Source organism: Haliotis rubra, unplaced genomic scaffold (genome assembly GCF_003918875.1).
Source record: "Haliotis rubra isolate DU_JTF1 unplaced genomic scaffold, ASM391887v1 Scf1436, whole genome shotgun sequence".
NCBI lineage: Eukaryota > Metazoa > Mollusca > Gastropoda > Lepetellida > Haliotidae > Haliotis > Haliotis rubra.
The window spans coordinates 63,343-88,608 of NW_025765377.1; the positions used below are offsets into that span (position 1 = coordinate 63,343).

The 25,266-nt window shown below is 40.9% G+C and overlaps 1 protein-coding gene across 1 annotated transcript; it reads left to right on the forward strand.

Annotated features, from left to right (window-relative positions):
• Nucleotides 1–951: 951 nt before the first annotated feature.
• Nucleotides 952–24,892, forward strand: LOC124269287 (SEC14-like protein 2). Its single transcript, XM_046704292.1, has 12 exons — nt 952–1,097; nt 3,014–3,083; nt 3,546–3,589; nt 10,110–10,266; nt 12,399–12,493; nt 12,900–12,975; nt 15,413–15,493; nt 16,092–16,175; nt 16,706–16,806; nt 17,753–17,892; nt 18,117–18,283; nt 18,649–24,892. Exons 1-12 carry the CDS (start codon nt 1,044–1,046, stop codon nt 18,801–18,803), a joined length of 1,224 nt encoding a protein of 407 aa, XP_046560248.1. The 5' UTR covers nt 952–1,043; the 3' UTR covers nt 18,804–24,892.
• The last annotated feature ends 374 nt before the right edge of the window (nt 24,893–25,266 follow it).

The window sequence follows — 25,266 nt, forward strand, 5'->3', positions numbered from 1 at the left end:
CAGAATTCAAACAGGGTTAAAATAATCATTGTACTTCATATATAAACTCACAATCTGGAAAGCACAGATCTGTACTTGTCTCATACACTTGTAGTGGTCAGAATCCATGATTAGCTTGCACGGATTTAATTAGATATATGTAATTAAATCCCACAAGTTTTCCAAATAATAATATACAGCCCATACAGAAAAATCATCACATCTGGATGTGGCATTACCGGGACATCTATCTTCAGAGGACCTTTAAGGTTGGTAAATGGATTGTCTGTTCAATGATTGGTTGATGTGGGGTTTTTTAAATTTTAACGATTGAACTGTGGGAGAAAATCCCGGAGTCATTACAAAGACCATGAAAGTGTATTAAAATATATTTATAACCATGTTTAATATATACTTTCATTTGGTCTTTTGACTCGTCTGTCGAGACGAGATTAAAAGACCAGACTCGGTGATATTGCAAAACATTCCCACAACAATTCGAAAAGGTAAGTCCATAATTCGTTCGTTCATTGTTCATTCATCCATTTTATTGCGACCCTCGTTCAACGCGTTGTGACACTTGCAAGATGGTAGATATGAATGTATTCATTAGACATATTGTCACCTAATATGTTACTAACGGCATTTTACAACACATTTACCGTTTTACTCCAAATCTGCGATAATTACCTATGCCCTGCTAAAAATAGGTCGCTGACCGTGCGAAATGTATAAAAATAGATTGGTGTTTACGTTTTCTACTTTTTCGTAACAACTATTTGTGTTGTAATCACGTCCTTCTGGTAGTTTATTAAATCAAAATCATTTTACATATCAATTTACCTATATTTATTATGAAATGTTCATTTTCCTAGTATGGTGGCATATTATCTGTTTAAGAAAGCGTGTAATTCACAGTTGGTTAATCGATCGTCCATTTACTGTTATTAGTTGAAGGGAAATCTTATTTCCGGACCGTTCGCCCAAATGGCATGATAGAAAAGATAACTTGTTATTTGCAGGTCGCCACTGTAGCAACATAGTTGAATGGAACATAAGTAACAATGAGTGGAAATGTCGGCGATCTCAGTCAGAATCAAAAGGACATTTTGGAACAGGTAAAAATATTAAGTTGTGGTAGTCACAGTCACTGATGAATGGATGCCATCAGTCTCAAGTCACTGTCACTGTTATGAGTAGAATAAGGGGTGTCTACCATGCCGCCATATATGTTCTCTCTCAGATAAGACTAGCACTTATTTACTTAATGGTGACCTATCATATGACAGGTCATATAAGCCATGCGAATGATACAAATGCTACAGTCTAAACCGCGAGACAAGACTTGTCCGTGTTCCTTGAAATGCGGTGATTGTTTCTCGGGTGTCTTATGACAATCTCCTGCGTAAACTTATTCCAGCATATAACTAGACGACTTAGCACTATACCAAGAGGCCTTGCCTGGAATACGAGTTTATTTATATGAACTAGCGTGAACACGTTCGGCACCAGCAGAGGTTTTGTCTGTTCTTGACCGTGTGGAATTTCAACATGTTCAAGGGACCAGTCATTTTTTAATTAGTTTAGGGCAGTTGGATCGAGGTCCGTCCACTGCGTCAGAGTGGGGTATTCCAGAATACCATTCAGCATGGAAACACAAACACACCACAACACACACAATCACCCACACATGTACACCCACATAGCACCACCACCCACAGAACTGGTGGTGAAAAGAAATTATAAAGTTTTGTGACTATATCTACGATTGAGTTAAAATGTACACAGACTTTCATATTGACAAAACAGCATACTTTACATTCCATAATTTTGATAAAAAAGAAAATACAAATTGTCAAAATAAAATCTGATTTCGAGATTTCTCTTATCACAACCATAACAATTATTTTAAGGGCTTTAATGTGTGGAAAATAGGCATGTACAATCAATGTCACTCACTGTAAAATACTGAAGCTCCCAGTATATCGTAATACGGGTACCTGAATCACAATATATAGCAATACAATTTCTTGGCCAATACATAGCCCTAATGTACACACACACAGCTATACCCACCCAACAACACACATGTACACACAACACACAATTGTACACCCATACAGGACCACCACCACCACACACACACATCACCACACACACTGTATGTCCCCTAAGCCCACTGATAACTAAACTCACTCGCTCACATACTGTTGGAATAGCAAAATGTTTCGCTGTCTTTTAAAAAAACGAAAAAACAGTTTAGGGTCGGGAAGTTTGTGATGGGGTCAGTCGGGAAACCGTAAACACACACTTTTTTGGGGGGGGGGCCTTATGAGAAAACATGATCGATTGCTTGGTCATTTAGTAATTGCGACCAATCTTCGATTATTTCAATTAATCGGACCACCACTAGTTAGTTCATGGGTCCAGGACAAATGAAGCTGAACTATTCTTGCAGTCATGATAGTGTTCAGGAAATCCTGCTCTCAAGCTTACAGGTTTATGTGAAGTTTACTGATATATTGAACAATAAATTGAGATGACATAATTGTTGTGATCTTTTTATTGGATCATCAAAAGGTATGGACACCCTTATCAGTGTTCAGGAATAGCGTCAAACCCTCGACAAATCCGACACTTTTGCTCTCAGTCTGATGGAAGTCTATAACCCGCCGGCCCTGGTGTCCGACTGTATAGTCCATAATGACTTTCACTGAAGTTGTTATATGTGACATGTCACACTTGTTTGCTGTTTATAAATCCTACATTTGTTAATAATTTCAGTGTCAATTACAAGAAATGTTGAATCTAAAATGTGTGTCTATTTTGTCTTCTGTGGGTCCCGTGAAATTTCAGTGGGTCAGACAGACATCTGACACTTACAGGATCCAATGTCCTGTTATTTTGAAACATCATTCGTGAACACTGCCTTATTTTCACAAAGGCACAACTAAATTATCTGTCTGATGCCCTAAGGCACCCTTAAAAAAATGCAAATCTGTGTCTGCATTAAAACACTTTTCTTTCTCTACAGTTCAAGAACACAGTGAAGGACATATTAAAACCAGAGCATGATGATTATTATGTTCTCCGATGGCTGAGAGGTAAGTATAAGAGATGGAAAAATACTCCCAGAAATCTCATCTTTTATCAATGCTTAACTAAGAGTCATCATTCTGTAGTTTTGTCAGTTTTTCAACCAGTCCATGTTAGAGGTGTGATGATACGGAAATTTCACGATACGATACCTATCGCGATATCTTGGAACGATACGATTTGATTCAATGCATATCACGATATGCTATCTTTAATTATTTTCTTTAAAAAGGTATATTGTGATAGCAAGTAAAAGTGTAAATTTTTACATACCCATCAATTTCTAGAGAACATTAACAATTTTAAGGTCAACGATACATATCACGATACGAAAAGAAAGTATTGACGTATCCATCGTCAGATTTAGTATCACGATTATTGATACTATGATATATGGTCACAGCTCTAGTCCATGTATATTATGTGTCGTATGAGAACATTAAAGTTTATATCTATTATATATTTTTCAGCCAGGAGTTTTGATTTGAAAAAATCTGAAACAATGATCAGAAATGTGAGTATAACAGAAAATATGGTGAACAATATTCGTCTCAACTGTGGCCAGTTTCACAAAGTAGCATTCCTAAATTTAGAGGTATTTACGACATTGTATCCAGTAGAATAATGTCTCTTCCCTTTTGATTGACCTATTGTTGATGAAATGATGAAATATAAGTCACCTCTGAAAATGCATAATATTACTGGAACGGTGGGGTAGCCTAGTGGTTGAAGCGTTCGCTCATCACGCCGAAGACCCGAGTTTGATTCCCCACATGGGTACACTGTGTGAAGCCTATATTTTTAAACTTATCCTATCCCACAACTTGCACCTCTCTCTCTTGCTTCGACTTTTAGTGGAACAACTGTAAACTTTTTTCCATAGGCCTCCTTGTCCATTCGCCCGTGCACTCCAGGCTGCTCTCCTTAATTAGCTTCCTAGTTCCTAATAAAGCTTGCAGCATGCTCCACTAATTGCCCACGTGACTACCTTGAATGATTCTCTTTCTTGTCGCACGACTGTGTGGACGTGCTGTATACTAGGGACATTATTTCACCCTAACATCATGGGGAAAACTGATAATCAGTCAAGGAAAAGGAAAGTTTGTGCTCAATGCAAGACGATTTATTCATCCCTCGACCCTCACTTGTCTTGCAGTGACTGTATAGGACAATGTAACTGGAACAAACGATGTGGCAAGTGTAATTCACTAAAAGATGGGGATTTTAAGGCCTACCTTCGTGTTTGCTCCCGGAGAATCGCCAATAGGGACAGGAAATCAACGGAATCTGATCCCACTCCCGCCAAGCGTAACAAGTTACAGCGACAGAAAATCGTACCTTCACGCAAGAGAGCGACGTCTGTGGTTCAAGAGGATTTTATGGACGCTTCATCAGATTCTTACTTATCTGAGGACGTTCGGCACCTATTACGTACACATCAATCACCTCCTTCCATAGCGTCAGATCACTCGTGGGTGGTTGTAATCGATAATTCTTCGTTGCCTGTCCCATCTACACTACCAGGGGACCTTAGATCGACACTATCATCATCCAGATCATCGGTACATATCCCCTCGACTGTCTCATTTTTTTTGGAGCCTGGCCAACCGCGTTCAACCAGCCAACTGTCTCCCCACAGTTCATTGAACCGGACGGAGTTGGCTACAACAGCGTCGCCAGGGGACGTTCATCATGAATCAACACTTCAGGTTTCGATCCGATCCAGATTGCCACATTATTCCAGATCACCACAACGATCTAGATCACCTTCACGATCCAGATCACCATCACTAGCCCAATCTAGATCACCGTGCCGATCAAGATCACCGGATCGATCCAGATCACAGTCACGATCCAGAGCACAACTACGATCCACATCACCTGATCAATCCAGATGACCTAACCGATCCAGATCACCAAACCGGTCCAGATCACAACTTCGAATCAGATCACCGGACAGATCCAGATCACCTAGCCGATCCAGATCACCAACCGATCCAGATCACAACATCGAAGTAGATCATCGGACCGATCCAGATCACCGAATGGATCCAGATCACAACTTCGAATCAGATCACCGGACCGATCCAGGTCACCTAACTGATCCAGATCACAACATCGAAGTAGATCGCGAGACCGATCCAGATCACCAAATCAAGCCAGATTGCAACTGCAAACCAGATCACCTGTTCGATCCAGATCACCTTATAGATCCAGATCACGATCACAGTTTCCAGTTAATGCATCGAATCGCTCCAGATCACTTTACAAATCCAGATCATCTTACCAACCCAGTCACCTATACGATCTAGATCACCTTACAGAGCCATTGACCAATCGGGATCACAGTACAGATCCACATCTCATGGCCGATCCTATTCAGATGGTCGAACCAGAGCTCCAATCAGAACCAGATCACCAACTAGAACTACAGCGACCTGGACTACTTCTTCATATCATACCGGATCACCTAGCCATACTAGGGAATCCAGATCACCGCTTACCAACCTACTTCGGTACTAACCACGTCGAGATTTCGTTACAGTTCCTCTGACCGATGTTCGGGTGATCATTGCTCTGATACCACTAATAGGCCTACAGTCTCTTATGATGTTCCGTCTACAAGCTCTGAGAATCCTTTGGCTCACTCTAGGATCATCGCTGAGTCATGGGAACCTGATAACAATCCCACTCCTACAGCGACTCCAGATCTAAATATGATGGTCAGGGCCATAACCTCAGCCTGGAACCAAATACAGCCTTCTACTCCAGCCCATCCGGCTTCGGTAGCTCCTGGCTCTTCATCTGGTCCACCTCCTGAGATTGATCCAGTCCAAATAGCCATGCCTGCATCTCCCGCTCACTCTGAGTTATCTACCCCTGGGGGGTAGCTTTGCAGCAGTTGAGACACCTCAGGTATTCCTTTGGATTGTTGAGAAGCTTTCAGAATACAAGGTCGAGGTGGTAGGGTGATGGTAGACCAATCCCGGTTCCTAAGAGTATAAGAGTGATCCAGGTCATCTGCTGAAGTACTCAAGGGAAGTTGGATTATCCAGTACACTAAATGATGGTTTCAAGAGCCTGAAACGGATTAAGGACGGATTCTCTGCTCCCAGATATCATCCTTCTACCTCTCATGTCCACTACCTAACAAAAATCTCTACGGCTCCAACAGTTGATATTGGAACCCTGTGTGGCAAACTAGCTGCTTCGCCCTACCTTATTGAGGACTGAGAGTTGGCTCACATGGATTCAGCCGTGAGAAAGACGTTGCCATCTATTAGTTGCGTGATTGCAGCAGTCGACGCTGTTAACACTGCTCTGTAGCATACTTACTCTGATCAAGGCGCTTTCATCCGAGGATGCATGACTTGGACCAGTTCCAAATTATCCTGGATCAGTTGTCTCATTTTTTGGGCTACACTCTTGCTGTTTGCCGACGTGGACCCCTCAACATCTCTTCATGGGAGGAGCGATTTAAAACAGAACTGTTTCACCAGCCTTGGTTTACTGACTCCCTCATCAATGGTAGCATCCAAGAAGTATCTAATAAAGTTGATAAAGAAACCCACTTTCAAGGACTCATTAAAACAGCGTCGAACTGCACAGTTCACCCCTACCAATCCGGATTTATGCAATCTTTTTCGTGGCGCATCCACTCAAGGCCGTGGCAGAGGAAACAGATCCATACGTCACCAACCTGCTACTTCACGGCTATCAGCTACCCGTTATTGGCAGTCCACCACTGACGTCGCATCCGGCTCATCGCTCATATCCTGTAGACCAGCTTCAGACTCTGCAATCCACAATAGGTACGCTAATAGACAAACTCGCGATAGAGCTCCTAGGTCCATCGCCCGTCACTCCAGGATTCTACTCCCCCATCTTCTTGGTTCCAAAGAAAAATTCCAACAAACTCTGGCTCATCTTCAATATGAAGTTGTTCAATGCCCGATTCCTGCTTCTACCGCCTCACTTCAGGATGGTGTCGATCAACCTTTACCCACCATCTTGAAGAAGGGAGACTTCCTCATCAGCCTAGATCTTCAGGATGCTTATCTTCACGTTCTGATACATCCAGAACACCGGAAGTACCTTCGCTTCATGTTCAACGGGAATCACTACCAATGGAAAGTCCTACCATTTGGAATTTCCATGGCCCGGGGCTTTTTACCCGAATTACCAAGCCAATAACGAGCTTCCTCCACTTTCAAGGGATCACTTTCGAAAGCTACATAGACGATTGCATCCAGACTCAACAGGATCCGATCTTATTGCTTCGCCAGCTACAGTTCACCACCACGCTGCTCAGACATTGCGAAATCGGAACTAATACCGACTCAGAAACTCCAATTCATCGGAGCACTGTTCGACACTGGTCAGGGGATGATGTTCGTACCTCACAACAGGTGGATAAATATTCAGCAATGCATTTCTCCAGCACTGTCTCAGGCGAGAACCTTACAACAGTGGCAGGAGCTACTGGGCCTTCTGACGTCAGCTCAAGCCTTAACGTACAGAGGCCAGCTCCAACTTCGGCCGATACAGCGATTTCTACGCCAGTACCTTCAGACCGACAACCCTAAGGAACTAATTTGCCTTCCAGAACCGCTTCGTCCAGTCCTTCAATGGTGGCTCGACGGATGAAATGTTTGCGCCGGAGTCTCAATGATGCCCCTTGCACCGAATCATCACCTATTCGTCGATGCATCCCTCATGGGTTGGGGAGCTCACTTCCTCGACCACCAAGTGGCCGGGCTGTGGTCATCTGACAAACGGGTACTTCATATAAACGAGCTGGAATTCAAGGCGGTAATTCAAGCCATCTCACATTGGGCAACAGAGCTTCAATCAACCAGTCTGTTGATTAAATCAGGCAATTCGACAATGGTTTGGTATATAAATCATCTTGGCTCGACAGGCTCGGCGAATCTGCTACAATGGGCGATCAGGTTCTTCCATCTCATCGACTCACTCATACATCGTAGCCAGAGCCAGACACATTCCTTGGGTAAAAAATGTGATCGCTGATGCCTTGTCCCTATCCAACCAACCGTTCCCGACAGAGTGGAAGTTACTGCCCCAGATCTTTCAGTCGATGATCTACCCGTTATCACGGCCTCAAATAGATCTGTTCGCCCCAAGGTTCAACAACCAACTTCCAAAGTTCGTATCACCAATGCCTACGCGTTCTCCCCTCCAGCTCTGCTACCAAAAGAAATACAGAAACTATTGGCCACCAGCAACATACTACTGCTTTTGGACGCACCCTTGACCGCTATCATGGAAGGTTGCTTCTGGCATTCTGATACTCTTCTCTTCACATTACCTGCGAGACCTGTCTGTCACGGATGTCCAGGGACTACACCAGTTCGGACCTCTTGTACTGGCTCAGCAGCTTACATCGGTCCAACAACGCAGATGAGGGACGGTTCCGCATTCGCGTTATACTTCTTTGTATATACTGAACAAAAGTTCAACTGGATCTCAACCTTTCGTTCTCATTATATGGGTTTAAGAACTACTTCACTTGGCCTCCATACCAAGGCATCGGAATACGGACACCTGCGTGGCCCTACGGACCTGAGGCACAATCAGTATGACGATGCAGAGGTGTTCGACATTCACGCTTACTGACCTCTACTCCACGGAGCAATTACGTCAGTGAAGTGTGACACTCCCGAATTCCAGTGGATTTCGTTGCGTTCTCCCTCCAAAGTTGCCGGGCACATCCTTTGACTAAGCTTAGGCAAAGGAGTGAGGGTCAATTTGATGCTGCCCGGAACTGATCGTTAAACCTGTGAGATTGCATGCCTCGGTCGGTGTCTGGGGGGCTTTCTTGAAGCAGGGGCTGGCCCGATTCTAGTCGCAAGACTTTAATTACGGGGGTACCTTGTAAATCGTGGCGAGGCGAGGCTTACTTGCCAAGTTGCATCCCTTGTCTTGTACAAGGTTGCGGCCGAACACCACATCGCTCGGGAGCACCCATCTCCTTGGGAGTCGTTGTGCTTAGTAAGCCAAGGGGTTCCGGAAAACCCACTACAAGCATAGGAGTTGCGTGCATGCGTAACAGGCCTCCCTTGTACATCGCTATCTACGGTTGTCATCGGTCCACACAGCTCCAAGACCAGCTGTCCAACCGTCCAACCGTGGGATAAGTGCAAGTCGTGAGATAGGATAAGTTTAAAAATTGTGAAATTTTAATATAAATTGTATATTTATATACTTATCCTATCTCACGCGATGGATGCCCGCCCAGCCTCCCCACTACTCAGATTACAACATTGGCTCCAAGATGAGAATGATCATTCAAGGTAGTCACAGGGGCAATTACTGGAGCATGCTGCAAGCTTTATTAGAAACTAGGAAGCTAATTAAGGAGAGCAGCATGGAGATCACAGGCGAAAGGACAAGGAGGCCTATGGGAAAAGTTTACAGTCGTTCCACTAAAAGTTGAAGCAAGAGAGAGAGGTGCAAGTCGTGAGATAGGATAAGTATATAAATATGCAATTTATATTAAAATTACCAATTCTGGTGTCCCCTGCCATGATATTGCTGGAATGTTGCTAAAAGCAGCAAAGCTAAACTCACTCACTCACTCATAATGTTACTTAAAACTATATTCATGTGAACAGGGAAAATCGTAATTCCAGTGTTATGATAGTTACAGCCCTACAATCACTCTGTGATGCAGGCCTGGACTGGTGTTCTATAGCCCCTATAAACTGGGCTGCTTATTCATTTGTGTAAATGGAGTGAATGTGACAAATTTGAAAAAAATGTGAAAAAAAGAGAGTTATTTTCCAACATTTTAAGCTGACATTTTTTAGAAATGTTTAGAAACAAATACTTCACCCAACAGCCAACCCCATTAAAGGAACACAGTCTGCAATCGGATTACTTTTTTGTAAATTTATCAATTTTCCAATATCACCTGTGAATTATTGATGTGTTAAAAAAAAGAATTGCATCTCTCTATGGTGAAACTTTTCATGTCATGAATGTGAAATGTTTCTTGGTTGCCTTGGTTACAGGATTATGCATGGAGGAAGCAGATAGGGGCTGACACAATACGGGAAGACTTCAAGCTCCCGGAGGTTTTACAGAAGTACTACATCGGGGGCTTCTGTGGCTATGACAACGAGGGGTGTCCTGTGTGGTACGAGCCATTTGGCCACATTGATTTGAAAGGTAAGAAGTAGAAGAGTCCGACTGACCATGCTGTCCATCTTACAGCAGCACTTTGTAACCTCTTCTGATTCGAAGGAATCTTGCACATGGTCATATAGCTGGAATATTGAGAGTCTGGCATAAAACAAAGAAAGAATACTGAAAAGATTTTGTTTGTTTGTTGTTTAATGCCTCACTCAGCAATATTCCACCTATGTGGCGGCGATTTGTAAATAATCGAGTCTGGACCAGACAATCCAGTGATCAACAGCATGAGCATCGATCTACGCAACTGGGATACAATGACATGTGGCAACCAAGTCAGCGAGTCTGACCATCCGACTCCGCTAGTAGCCTCATACAACATGCATGGGCTGCTGAAGACCAATTTTAACCCAGATCTTCACAGTTTGAAATAATTTCTATCCACATTAGAGTGAAGTTTATTACAGGAAGTGTACCTCAGAAACCCATGATAGGGACTTCGGAATCCAGGTTCAATAATGTTTCTTCCTCTGAAGCCTGATGAGGCAGTCAGTCAGTTCGACTAAACAGTAACTATGGTAACTCTTTATTCAGTTTGGTTTTGTTAGTGTCAGTATATCGTGTGACTATGATTAACCATGACAAGGAAAGAAATAGTATTGACAGAGTTCCACAGTCTTTATCTGAGTGGTCCCATGTCATTGCAGGCAGGTGTTCTGTGGGGGCGTTGGGGTAGCCAAGTGCTTACAGCATTCGCTCGTCACGCCGAAGGCCCAGCTTCAATTCTCCACATGGGTACAATGTGTGAAGCCCATTTCTGGTGCCCCCACTGTGATATTGCTGGAACATTGCTAAAAGTGGTGTAAAACCATACTCACTCACTTAAGCAGGTGTTCTGCGGTCTGTCTTTCTGACATTCCATACCTTTGCATTCTGTGACAATCCATGTCGTTGCAGGTGTTCTGAGGTCTGTCTTTCCTGACATTCCATATCATTGCATTCTGTGACTCTCCATGTCGTTTTAGGTGTTCTGAGGTCTGTCTTTCTGACATTCCATATCATTGCATTCTGTGACTCTCCATGTCGTTTTAGGTGTTCTGAGGTCTGTCTTTCTGACATTCCATATCATTGCATTCTGTGACTCTCCATGTCGTTTTAGGTGTTCTGAGGTCTGTCTTTCTGACATTCCATATCATTGCATTCTGTGACTCTCCATGTCGTTTTAGGTGTTCTGAGGTCTGTCTTTCTGACATTCCATACCTTTGCATTCTGTGACACTCCATGTCGTTGCAGGTGTTCTGAGGTCTGTCTTTCTGACATTCCATATCATTGCATTCTGTGACTCTCCATGTCGTTTTAGGTGTTCTGAGGTCTGTCTTTCTGACATTCCATATCATTGCATTCTGTGACTCTCCATGTCGCTTTTAGGTGTTCTCATGGTCTGTCTTTCTGACATTCCATATCATTGCATTCTGTGACTCTCCATGTCGCTTTTTAGGTGTTCTGAGGTCTGTCTTTCTGACATTCCATATCATTGCATTCTGTGACTCTCCATGTCGTTTTAGGTGTTCTGAGGTCTGTCTTTCTGACATTCCATATCATTGCATTCTGTGACTCTCCATGTCGTTTTAGGTGTTCTGAGGTCTGTCTTTCTGACATTCCATATCATTGCATTCTGTGACTCTCCATGTCGTTTTAGGTGTTCTATGGTCTGTCTTTCTGACATTCCATATCATTGCATTCTGTGACTCTCCATGTCGTTGTAGGTGTTCTGAGGTCTGTCTTTCTGACATTCCATATCATTGCATTCTGTGACTCTCCATGTCGTTTTAGGTGTTCTGCGGTCTGTCTTTCTGACATTCCATATCATTGCATTCTGTGACTCTCCATGTCGTTTTAGGTGTTCTGAGGTCTGTCTTTCTGACATTCCATATCATTGCATTCTGTGACTCTCCATGTCGTTTTAGGTGTTCTGAGGTCTGTCTTTCTGACATTCCATATCATTGCATTCTGTGACTCTCCATGTCGTTGTAGGTGTTCTACGGTCTGTCTTTCTGACATTCCATATCATTGCATTCTGTGACTCTCCATGTCGTTGTAGGTGTTCTGAGGTCTGTCTTTCTGACATTCCATATCATTGCATTCTGTGACTCTCCATGTCGTTGTAGGTGTTCTGCGGTCGGTGAAGAAGATGGAGATCATGAAGATGAAGGTCCAGCAGATGGAGAAGATCTACCACTATTTCAGGACAGCTGAAGAAAAGGTTAGTTGTGCAAAAGCAAAGAAAACAAGAGCATGACAATATTATCTCAGACTGATCTTGGTCCAGCTACCTCTATTCATCCTGAATAGTTGTCCAGTTTTTTATCATTTTGGGATAAAATAAGTGTAAACTTATGAATCAACCAGAGTGTGTCATGGGACTTTGTTTACAGCTGAAGTACCATATATTTCCCTTAATTACAATTGAGCCTGAATATTTCTTTTTGAAAACACTTTGCAAGAATGTATGGGAAATTATCTTTTTCATCAACAGCCTGAAACATGGTATATGTTTTCGCAATTTGTTTTGAAGTCTCAGAACCCCTCACAATGTCAAATAGTCAGTCTCTAACACTTTGATATTTCAACTCATTTTCAATTGAATTTTCAATTGTGTTTTGTGAAAGGGTCACAAGGTTCCTGCTCAGATCATCATTGTGTTTGACCTGGACAAGTTTAGCATGAAGCACCTTTGGAAGCCAGGTGAGTTAATGTCCAGAATCTCCACAAGGAGACATGCAATGAGGTCTGTGAACCTAGTCTTCCCCAGAATCTCCACAAGGAGACATGCAATGAGGTCTGTGAACCTAGTCTTCCCCAGAATCTCCACAAGGAGACATGCATTGAGGTCTGTGAACCTAGTCTTCCCCAGAATCTCCACAAGGAGACATGCATTGAGGTCTGTGAACCTAGTCTTCCCCAGAATCTCCACAAGGAGACATGCAATGAGGTCTGTGAACCTAGTCTTCCCCAGAATCTCCACAAGGAGACATGCAATGAGGTCTGTGAACCTAGTCTTCCCCAGAATCTCCACAAGGAGACATGCAATGAGGTCTGTGAACCTAGTCTTCCCCAGAATCTCCACACGGAGACATACATTAGGATCTGTGAACCTAGTATTCCCCAGAATCTCCACACGGAGACATGCATTGAGGTCTGTGAACCTAGTCTTCCCCAGAATCTCCACACGGAGACATACATTAGGATGTGTGAACCTAGTCTTCCCCAGAATCTCCACAGGGAGGCAAACATTGATATCTGTAGAGCAATTCCTGTGGGAACCCCTAAAAGAAGGCAGATTTTGAGATCTGTGGAGCAATTCTTCCCAGGAATCCCCACACTGAAACAAGCATTGAGGTCTGTGGTACCTTCAAAAGGAGATCAACATCTGTTAACCTTGTCTAAACAGGAACCCCCACAAGGAGACAAGCATTCTGTGGATCTATGTGTCTCAGGAATCCCCACAAGTAGACAAATATTTAGGTCTGTGCACTTATATATCTCAGGAATCCCCACAAGTAGACAAATATTGAGGTCTGGGCACTTATATATCTCAGGAATTCCCACAAGGAGACAAATATTGAGGTCTGTGCACTTATATATCTCAGGAATTCCCACAAGGAGACAAATATTGAGGTCTGTGCACTTATATATCTCAGGAATTCCCACAAGTAGACAAATATTGAGGTCTGTGCACTTATATATCTCAGGAATCCCCACAAGTAGACAAATATTGAGGTCTGTGCACTTATATATCTCAGGAATTCCCACAAGGAGACAAATATTGAGGTCTGTGCACTTATATATCTCAAGGAATTGAGGTCCCACAAGGAGACAAATAAATATTGAGGTCTGTGCACTTATATATCTCAGGAATCCCACAAGGGAGACAAATATTGAGGTCTGTGCACTTATATATCTCTCAGGAATCCCCACAGGAATGAGGTCCACACAGGAATTCCCACAAGGAGACAAATATTGAGGTCTGTGCACTTATATATCTCAGGAATCCCCACAGGGAGACAAATATTGAGGTCTGTGCACTTATATATCTCAGGAATCCCCACAAGGAGACAAATATTGAGGTCTGTGCACTTATATATCTCAGGAATGCACTTATATATCCCACAAGGAGACAAATATTGAGGTCTGTGCACTTATATATCTCAGGAATCCCCACAAGGAGACAAATATTGAGGTCTGTGCACTTATATATCTCAGGAATTCCCACAGGGAGACAAATATTGAGGTCTGTGCACTTATATATCTCAGGATCCCCACAAGGAGACAAATATTGAGGTCTGTGCACTTATATATCTCAGGATCCCCACAGGGAGACAAATATTGAGGTCTGTGCACTTATATATCTCAGGAATTCCCACAGGGAGACAAATATTGAGGTCTGTGCACTTATATATCTCAGGATCCCCACAGGGAGACAAATATTGAGGTCTGTGCACTTATATATCTCAGGAATACCCACAAGGAGACAAATATTGAGGTCTGTGCACTTATATATCTCAGGATCCCCACAGGGAGACAAATATTGAGGTCTGTGCATTTATATATCTCAGGAATCCCCACAAGGAGACAAATATTGAGGTCTGTGCACTTATATATCTCAGGATCCCCACAGGGAGACAAATATTGAGGTCTGTGCACTTATATATCTCAGGAATCCCCACAGGGAGACAAATATTGAGGTCTGTGCACTTATATATCTCAGGAATCCCCACAAGGAGACAAATATTGAGGTCTGTGCACTTATATATCTCAGGAATCCCCACAGGGAGACAAATATTGAGGTCTGTGCACTTATATATCTCAGGATCCCCACAGGGAGACAAATATTGAGGTCTGTGCACTTATATATCTCAGGATCCCCACAGGGAGACAAATATTGAGGTCTGTGCACTTATATATCTCAGGAATCCCCACAGGAAGAGACACGTATTGAGGACATTGCAGCTAGTCTGTGCAGTCTGTTTGTTGTACGGTCAATATTTGACACATTGTACCCTAATATATCCTTAAGAGTTGGTAAGATTAGTGACGAAAAAGAAACAATTAAGTTACATAAGAAAATAATATGATATAAATGTTTTCTGACTGTTTGATCTTCTCTGTTTTCTGTCCCCAGGGGTGGATGTGATGTGCGACCTCATCACCATGTTCGAAGACCACTACCCAGAAACACTAAAATCATCCTACATTATAAATGGTACAGTCAACAGGTGTTTCATACTAACATGAGGAGAATTAAGATATGGAGGAGTGGCCTTATAGTTAAAGTGGTTCCTATTCTCGACAAATACCCTGGTTTGATTCCTCACATGGTACAATGTGTGAAGCCCATTTCTGGTGTCCCCCGCTGTGATATTGCTCGAATATTGCTAAAAGCGGTGCAAACCCATACCCACTCACTCACTCGAAACATGGCTCTTTTACTGATCATATCTCATGAATGTTCTTCAGCGAATTATTTTATATGTTAATTTTGATGAAGAATATTCCTGGGTTCATTATGTATTTATAGGTAACAAATGTTAGTAGTGTATTTATCTAAAGTTGTTAAATTAATATTTGACTCAAATGTTGCGACGCCTTAGTTGGAACTACTTTGTGTGGGTCACATTGAATCTACAGTCTTCATACAAACATTCTCAGCAAAATGCTTAACAAATGTTTTGCTTTTCGTGAGTTGCAGTGTCACTCTTGAAAATAGCAAAGTTGTAAGCTCATTAAATATGACAGGCATGTTGTGCAATAAGATAAAGTTCCTCTCTATATATTTGTAATATACTTCTTCTTTTTAACAGCTCCTCGTATATTCCCAATCGCCTACAATCTATTTCGACCATTTCTCAGTGAAGGAACCGTGATGAAAGTCCAGATTCTTGGCTGTGAGTTAAGACTATATATTCCTACATAAGTTTTTAGTTCAAATGCTTCCATGCTGTTGTGGATAAACTATGTGCTTGGGTGAGATGATGTGAAATAGGGTTTATCGTCATACTTATGAATATTTCGCTCATATGACGACGTACATGCATGTGTATGTGTGGCTGCTTGTACTAGCCCATACTTAAGCTGGTTTTATAGTGCTAGGTCATTCATTTTGTACATGACATGCAGGGGGTATCACTTACTTTCAACATAAATGTTAGGTGGGGGGTGTCATTCACATTGTACATGCTTATTATGAACAGTCCCTTATCTGAATCACTTCTTCAAAGATCTTACTCATCATTCATGTATTCATTTGTCCTGATGCAGTAATATACTGAACAAAAATAGTGAGGGATCATGAACTCTACTACAGAATATTTATCATGAATTTGCGTGTTCAGTCTTCACTCCCAAAATATTTGTCATCCCAAACCCTTTTTAGTCCAATATATTTATCATATATTGTCATATCTGTCCCTGGCAGCCAACTACAAGGAGGTGCTAGCACGCAACATCCCACCCCAGGAGCTGCCCATCTACTATGGGGGATCCAAGAATGATCCAGATCCAAGATGTACCAACCAGGTGCGTGTTAAAGGAAACCCAGATGTAATACTATCCAGGTGTGTTTTGAAGCCTAGATGTACAATCCAGGTGTGTTTGAACGAAAACCAAGATGTACGTTTCAGGTAAGTTTTGAAGGAAAGCCTAGATGTAAGATCCAGGTGTGTTTTGAAGGAAAGCCCAGATGTAATACTATCCAGGTGAGTTTTGACAGAAAGCCCAGGTGTACGTTTCAGATGAGTTTTGGAGGAAAGCCCAGATGTACAAACCAGGTGTGTTTTGAAGGAAAGCCCAGATGTAAGATCCAGGTGAGTTTTGGGGGAAAGTCCAGATGTACAAACCAGGTGTGTTTTGGGGGAAAGCCTAGATGAAAGATCCAGGTGAGTTTTGGGGGAAAGTCCAGATGTACAAACCAGGTGTGTTTTGGGGGAAAGCCAAGATAAAAGATCCAGGTGAGTTGTGAGGGAAAGTCCAGATGTACAATCCACCTAAGGTAAGTAAAAGTCAGATGCCAGTAGTGTGTCCCTTAGCTGTACAAATTTGTATAACTTCGATGTACAGAGTTTGTCCCTAAACTATGAAGGTCTTTGTCCCTTGTCCAAGCTTTCATAGATTTGAATCAAAGGTGTGACCTGATTATTTTGCCAGGCATGACCTCCCACTTTGTCAACAAATCCATGTGAACATGGGTTGCTGAGAGTCAGTTCTAGCCCAGAACCCCTCAGTTACTATGATGATCTCCTGGATCCCGATCCACAAAGTATCCGTAGCTTTATGACCTATCGTTACTCTATACTTTATCATGGGTTTACGAATGGCATAGTGCTACGAACGTTTTGTGGATTGGGTCCCTGGTCCAGGGTTTTCAGCTCTGATTGTGGTCCTTGATCAGTGAGCACCACACTGGATTTTCCCCATTGCTGACAAGACATGACATAAATATAATACTGTTAAACTCATTCACCAGATCTGCTTTGGTGGGGAAGTCCCTGAGTCCTACTATGTCCAGCAGATCACTGACCTGTCTGGCTTCACAGAGTCCACCATCGGCCGGGGCTCGTCTCTACAGGTGGATTACGAAATTAAAGTAAAGAACAGTGCCATCAGGTAGGTTCCACACATGCCATTTTGGAGTATTTCAATTTTGTAGATTGATGCTCATGCTGTTGATAACTGGATTGTCTGGTCAAGACTCAACTATTTACAGACCACCGCCATATAGTTGGAATATTGCTTTGCAATGTTAAACAACAAACAAACGTGCCATTTTGGACCCTTTCCCATTATGCTCTTGAAAGAATCGTACAAACCAAATAAATATTATTCCCTAGATGGCAGTTTAAAACTGATGGGTTTGACATCGGATTTGGAGTTTATCGTCGTACAAAGGACGGTCGCCAGAAAGCAGGTGATATGGAGGCTGTGATGGCGACGACAAGGGTCAACAGTCACCTGGTGCCTGAAGATGGCAGTCTCACTTGCAGGGAGACAGGCACTTGTGAGTTACCTCCCCTTATCTAGGCTATAATGTACACTGACTACAGCAAGCAATTCTATGATGATTTAATACATAGATATTTGCATCTTTTTTAAGCACCTTTTTTCAGAACAGTGTAATACATACATTGTAATTCCTTTGGTACTTTGTTATAATCTACTGCAAATTATAGTCTGTCAAAGAATTTGTGATGGAATTTATTGCAGTTTAATGCTACATTCACCATTAACAAACAAATTTTCAACACAACTGTCAGTTGATGTTTCCCACAAATATATCTGTTGCTTACTTTACCAGCTGTATATTGTGTGTTTTAACATATACTGCTTTCCAAACAACTGACAGTTTGGCTGTGGTTTTTGTAGATGTGGTTCGATTTGACAACACATACAGCTGGACTCGGGGGAAGAAGATCTTCTACCAGATCGAAGTCCTGGAGCCTGACGTGACAGACCTCCAGATGCCAAGATCTCCATCCCAAGACAGCAACAACACATTCTTTGACACAGTCAGCAGCTAACCTCAACTCTATCAGTGATTTAGGAAATAATTATATCTCCACAAACTACTGATGACATATGACTTATATACAATGTTAGCTCAGACATCTAAGACGCCACAATTTGCTGTGCTCAGTTGCATCCCAGGGATGACAGACACATATCACTATGGGTTTGAATCCCAGGGTGTCCCAGATATGATACCTCCCGGTTTATTGTTATGCCAAGGAATTCCGTCAGTCTGTCCATCTGAAGATAATTTTGTTCAGCTAATAACTTGAAACTGCTGTTTGGATTATTTGCAAACTTGATCACACTCTTTGTCTGAAGGAAAGGTGTAGTGCAAATTTTTATAATGATGTTTTTATTTGTTAAAGAATTACAGCAATTTACAAATTTGAATTTAGACACCAATAACTTGAAAACTGTTGAACCCTGTCATTCTATCCTCTGGATTTGTGATGTTGAACATGAATATACATCTAGTGTTGATGATGACCGGTTTCACACAAATAACAAATTCTGAAATGACAAGAAAATAATGTTATGAATGGATGACCCCATTCACACCTAACCACAACTGAAACTTTGAATTTTCAACAGTTTTGTGTTTATCCTGATCTAGTTTGTGCTCTCTAAGGATTATCAGGGGGGGTTTAAGCACATGATGTAAGTTTTGTTTCAAGAAATTTAAATGTATTTTCATTAAGGTACTTACAATTGGGCGTGTTTGTATGTATTCTTGTAACCGGGATATTGGTGTGGGGGGATTTTTTACGCTATGTTGTTACATATGCTGATATTTTATGTCTTAGTACCCAAGGATAATGAGCAGTTTAGTTTGATATTTTTAACAGTATTGTAGCAATCACATATGATCCATGAGCTTATTGGATTTGGAAACGATGTATTCAATATTTGCACAGACCAAGCTGACTAATACTGGTGTGAAAGTGTCTGTGTTTGATGGGATCAAGGACGATGTCAGGATCAGGGGAATAAACATATCTCAAGGAGTACAACATTCAGGGACATATCAGGGCATGTTTATTGTATTAGATGGTCATGACTGGCATGACATGGGACAACTGTCATGTCTTGTTGCCATGCCAACACAGGGCTAATTATTCAGGTTATTCTTAAGTGTGGATGATACGGTCAGCAATTGTGGTAAGAGGATGGTCAGTTTCTTGATAAAATATTTGTCATTGTTTTAAGGATTATTTAGTGTGGCCAACATTTTAATAAGGATGTGATTACATTCATATTTTGACTTCACAGAGACAGGATTATCTTAGGAATGTGGATGCCTTTGTATTTGCCCCAGAAACTAATGACATTTTACTGTGTTTGGGACACATTGACATTTCACCCTCATTGTGACATTTCACCTTGTGTCTCGCTGGCCTGTCGAGGTCAGGTAGAAGATGACACTAGTTTCTTGCCTTTGTGTTAGTTATATATCTAGTTCCATTGTTCTGATGTTGAGAACATCTGCCAGGTGTCTGGGGAGCAAAGAGATTACATTGTCTAGAACTGCTGAGGCTAGATGAGTTTTGCTGCTGCTGGCAACCTTATTGAGTGAGTGAACGAGTGAGCCGGTGGGTGAGTGAGTGAACGAGTGAGCCGGTGGTTGGGTGAGTGAGTGAACGAGTGAGGTGGTGGGTGGGTGAGTGAGTGGATGGATAGGATGGGTGGATGGGTAAGTGATTGTGTGAACGAGTGAGACGGTGGGTGAGTGAGTGGATGGATAGGATGGGTAAGTGACTGTGTGAGCGAGTAGGCGAGCAAGTCAGTGTGTCAGTTAGTGAGTGTGTTAGTTCTCTTACTCGCTGCCTTTTCCAATATTCCCGCAACACTGCAGCGGAGACACCTGAAATTGGTATTACAAATAGCGCCTGTTTCAGAGATTTAAACCCAGGCCTTTAGCAGGACTACAGATCACTTCAACCACTGGGCACCAACTGCCCCTTATTCATTGAGGTTGTTTAGGCAAAGGGTAATTGAAATGTAGGGATGATAATATTTCACCATACTGCTGTTAGTAACAAGTATGATATTATGTAATTGTGAGGTGAAGTATTTGCTCTCCTGTTATGTGAGGGTAATTGTTGTTGCAGGTATTTCTGTTTGTAATTGTCTTTGTGCATATTTAGTGTGACACTGTCAGTAGTCAGGTCAAGTCTAATCAACTTGCATTTATGGTTGATGGATGTAAATAAGTCTTTTCTTGTCATCTGACATTTGAAAGCTGAATGGCTGTGAAAATAATATTTAGTTTGGTTTAGTTTTGTTTTAGTGTTTAGAAAAATACTGCTGGTAGAAATAGTATTTTTCTGTGAAATAGGTATTTTGTTAGAAATTTGAAAATTATAGATGTTTAAACTTTGTACAAAAAATTATTTATGTGAAAAATTGAGCTAAATGCACAAGGAGATAACAAGTATTTGTAAGGGGAGACAACCAAGGGGAAGTAACCTGGAACTTGATGCAAGGGGGGATAACCACATACCTCCTGCAAAGGGACATAACCAAGTACTTGCTGAAAAGGGAGATATTCAGAATGGTAAATTGCAACAATGGTGTTCTTGGGTATTGAGTCGCACTGAGCATTTCCTTGTGCAAATATAGTTATTTACATTTTCTGTTGTTATGGATATGATCAATGTTATGTTTTACCGACAGCTTTTATGTTTTGTACAAATTGCCAGTGTTTCTATGGTAGAGGCTATTTACTTCTTCACTTCAATATTTAGCTTGTTTATGTGATATAAAAAATACACCACATTATCTGGCATCATGTTTCCATGGTTACATCACTGAATAATGGTATGGACAGAATATTTTAATTTTTTGTGTTGAGTTGTCAAGGTGAAATTGACAAGACAAAATATGCCCAGATTTAGAAAAGCTTTTTATGTTTTATGTTGAAAAACTTTTAGATTGGTTGATAAAAACATGTACTTTTTACCAATATTAAGTAGAAAGCAACAGTGTTTTTAACTTTAACAAAACTATTGCAAGCTATCAATTCTTTAGTAGTCACCCTACATACACAGCATTCCAGGAACACCAGCCAACAGCTACTATATATATTGTTTAGTTGCCATGGCAACAGGTGCATCAGGAAATCATGATTATGTAAACTTTCATGAAATATATTTTTCATTTTCACATGATTTGAATGTGATGATTTTAGAAATGTTGTTATGCCACACTGTTTCCATGGTTACCTGTGGGCGTATCTCGTATTCCCTGATTCAGTGTACAGTTTTTTATAATAATGCTGACAGTGTGGACCAGGGTGTTTTACATGTTTTGTCGGAAGACATGCGGAGATCTCTGATGTCATTTAAGACCCTTACAGACATTTTATTAGTGTTATTCCAGCTGAAGGCTGACTGTGACACATGCCATATTACATGATATTGTTGTGGTTCTGACATCAATTCTTCAATAATTTTTTTATAATGTTAGATGTTGTTTGGGATAAACTGCACTCAATCTATATATTTTGAAATAGGAAAAAAATGTAAAATATCATGTAATTTGGTCAGTATTGTTTGTATATGTCTAAGAAATCTTTATTCTAACACTGACAGGGCCATCACTAAGCTTTGTGATCTTGCCATGTTAAAATCTGTTTTCCATTAATTAGTAGAAGTACCCATACCAACCTGACAAGTCTTGAAGTTAAATTCTATCATATTTTTTTATATAGTGACTAATGAAAAACGGAAGACCTTGAGACAGTCATAAAATAATGTGGTCATGGAATCATTACCATGTTGATATTTAGGATTATCAGGTAAACAAACCCCCTGTATCTCCTTATAAACCGACGTGTAGCTGTGATGTTTAGTATAAGCTTTAATATTTGAATGAAGGGTCACAGGAATGAAATTTGTGTCATTAACTAATCAGTTTATTTTACAGCTTAAGATGACCTGATGGTTAATATTCTTACTTGATTACCAAATGGTGAAACATAACCAGTGTCATATATTTCATATGTGCTCATGTGAAGATATCACTTTTACCTTGGTTTCTGTATTACATCGTCTGTGACGTTATTAACCACTTGAACATGACATCTATGAAGAGTGTTATTACACTTGCTTACCATGTTTTACTGCACAAATGTACATGAATAAAATGGATAATGAAGAAATTATTGCACACTCGCTCTCACTCGGGCAATACAAAAATTCACACTTGTTTCATGTAAGTCGTATGGCACACTTGTGTGGGTTATGTCTCCCATTTGATATTAAGGTACAGTCTTCCCTCACAATAACGCTCTTCGCGATACCATGGATTCGGTTAAACCACGGGGTAATCCATAGTTCCCATTAAAGAAAGTTGCCCAGCGATCACACATCTTCACGTCATCGAAAATAGCACTTCCACAAATCTGATGTTGAGCTCTGGCTAATCACGTTATAAACTAGTGAAATTTAGTGTGGATTGCAATTAACAGTGTTTATCGTAGATATCCATGGTTTTTCAGATGCTTAAAACATGCAGGGTTTTCTCAATAATAATCAGACGAACGGTGAAACATCGTAATAACTGATATAAAAGTCTATTAGTTTTGACTGGGCACAATACACGAAATAGCAGTTTTGTTATGTCCATGGAAAATACGATTTTACTTGGCCTTTGTTCCGCGTTATGTAATAGTTACTGTAACACGGGGGGCCATCCATGGACCCCAAGACCCACGTTATGGCAAGGGATGACTGTATTTTAACTCGGCAAAATGAAAGATCAACAGAGTGGATGCCAAGACAATTCTCTTTGGGAGAAATGTTTTGTCCTCACACATAAGACTGAGGTACGTTTGCCAACTGTTGTTAATATTAATGTTTTGAAAACAGTCCTCATTGAATATTGCCAGTAGTGTTGGCATCAGTAGTAGTTAGGCTTATGGACAAACATGGGTCACAGGATGGACTGTTAACACCTGTTTTGGAGGTGTTTTTCTTGTGCAAGAGTTGATCACGATTCACTGAGTTTTAAAATCACTCAGATTCCCTGGTTAAACAACATACTCTAAGGGCCAGTTGGTAGAAGCTCAACTGCCTTGCTACAGGCTATTGATGTTTTCCTTGATATCTTTGTTATGAGAGGCTTCTGTCTCATCTTTGTGCCAACTTCAAGCAAGGGCAAGTAACTCTAATGACACTACATTGATGTTGCTCTTGCATTCATTCCTTACTCTTCACATGTGTAACTTTCCTCAAAACACAAAATGTTTAACATGCTTTATTTCCAGTCTTATCACAAGAGATATTTAATAGACTGTTCATTTATCATGGGGTATAAGACTGGGGTTTTTCTTGTGGACATGCACAAACCCCACCTATGTAATATTTGTTTAACCACTGAACACCCATCTTAGTATATGTAATGTTCTTATAAATAATGTAAATATTGTATAACTTTAACTTTTGAATTTGAAAATAGAACCATGTCATTTTCATCAAGGTCTGTGAGTTCGACTGGCAAACAAGTCACTAGCCCTTCCTTTCTAACCACTGATAAATACTGGTTTTAAGTTTTGGATGTTTTTGTGCCACTAATCACTATAGTAAGTCAAAATAGGAATCCTAACAGGAATCCCAATGTTGGTTTTGGTATTTATTAGTAGTTTGTAGTCCATGTATGGTACCAAAGTTCCAAAGTGCTATATTATATACCAGACAGCTGATATCATGGTGGATGTAATCCATATGGGATAACTATTTATTTATCAATACAATTAGTCAACAAGTAATTTCATTCTAGATTCCCGTCATTCCTTGTTTCATATATCTTTCTTAATCATTGCAAAGGTCACTGTATTATTTAAAATTAGTTGTCAGTGGAAATATACACATAGCAATTAATTAAGCACCACTTGATTATTTACTCCCTGTAAATAATTCTGTCTGCGGTATGCAATTCAGTGATTAACATCATGAGCATCAAGGTCAAATCTCTTCATTCAGAAATATCTTTATGTATGTTATCCTAACAACATGTTTGGCATACAAAATGTGTATGTGTTTTAAAATGATGTGCAATGTTTAATCTGTGATGAGTGAATAAATGAAAATGTGTGATATGTCCCGTTTGTATTTTGTATGTGAAGGTTTACAACACTCTCAACAACTCCCTCAGTAGTTATGGTAGATTAGCTGAACAGAATCTACTTGCTGTGCCACGGACTAGGACAAAGATGTTTGGAGATAGATCTTTTGGAAAAGCAGGTCCAGTTCTCTGGATTGGAACAGATTACCTCATCACCTGAGATCAGAACAACAGCTTTCCACTTTGAAGGCCCAGCTAAACACTCTCCTATACAGAGAAGCATTCAATCTGTAACTGTTGCTTTAGGTGTTTTTCCTGGAACTGATGTGCTTTTGAGCAGCTTCTGCTGGATTCTAGCGCTCTTAAAATCAATCTATCTATCTATCTATCTATCTATCTTCTCTGTCT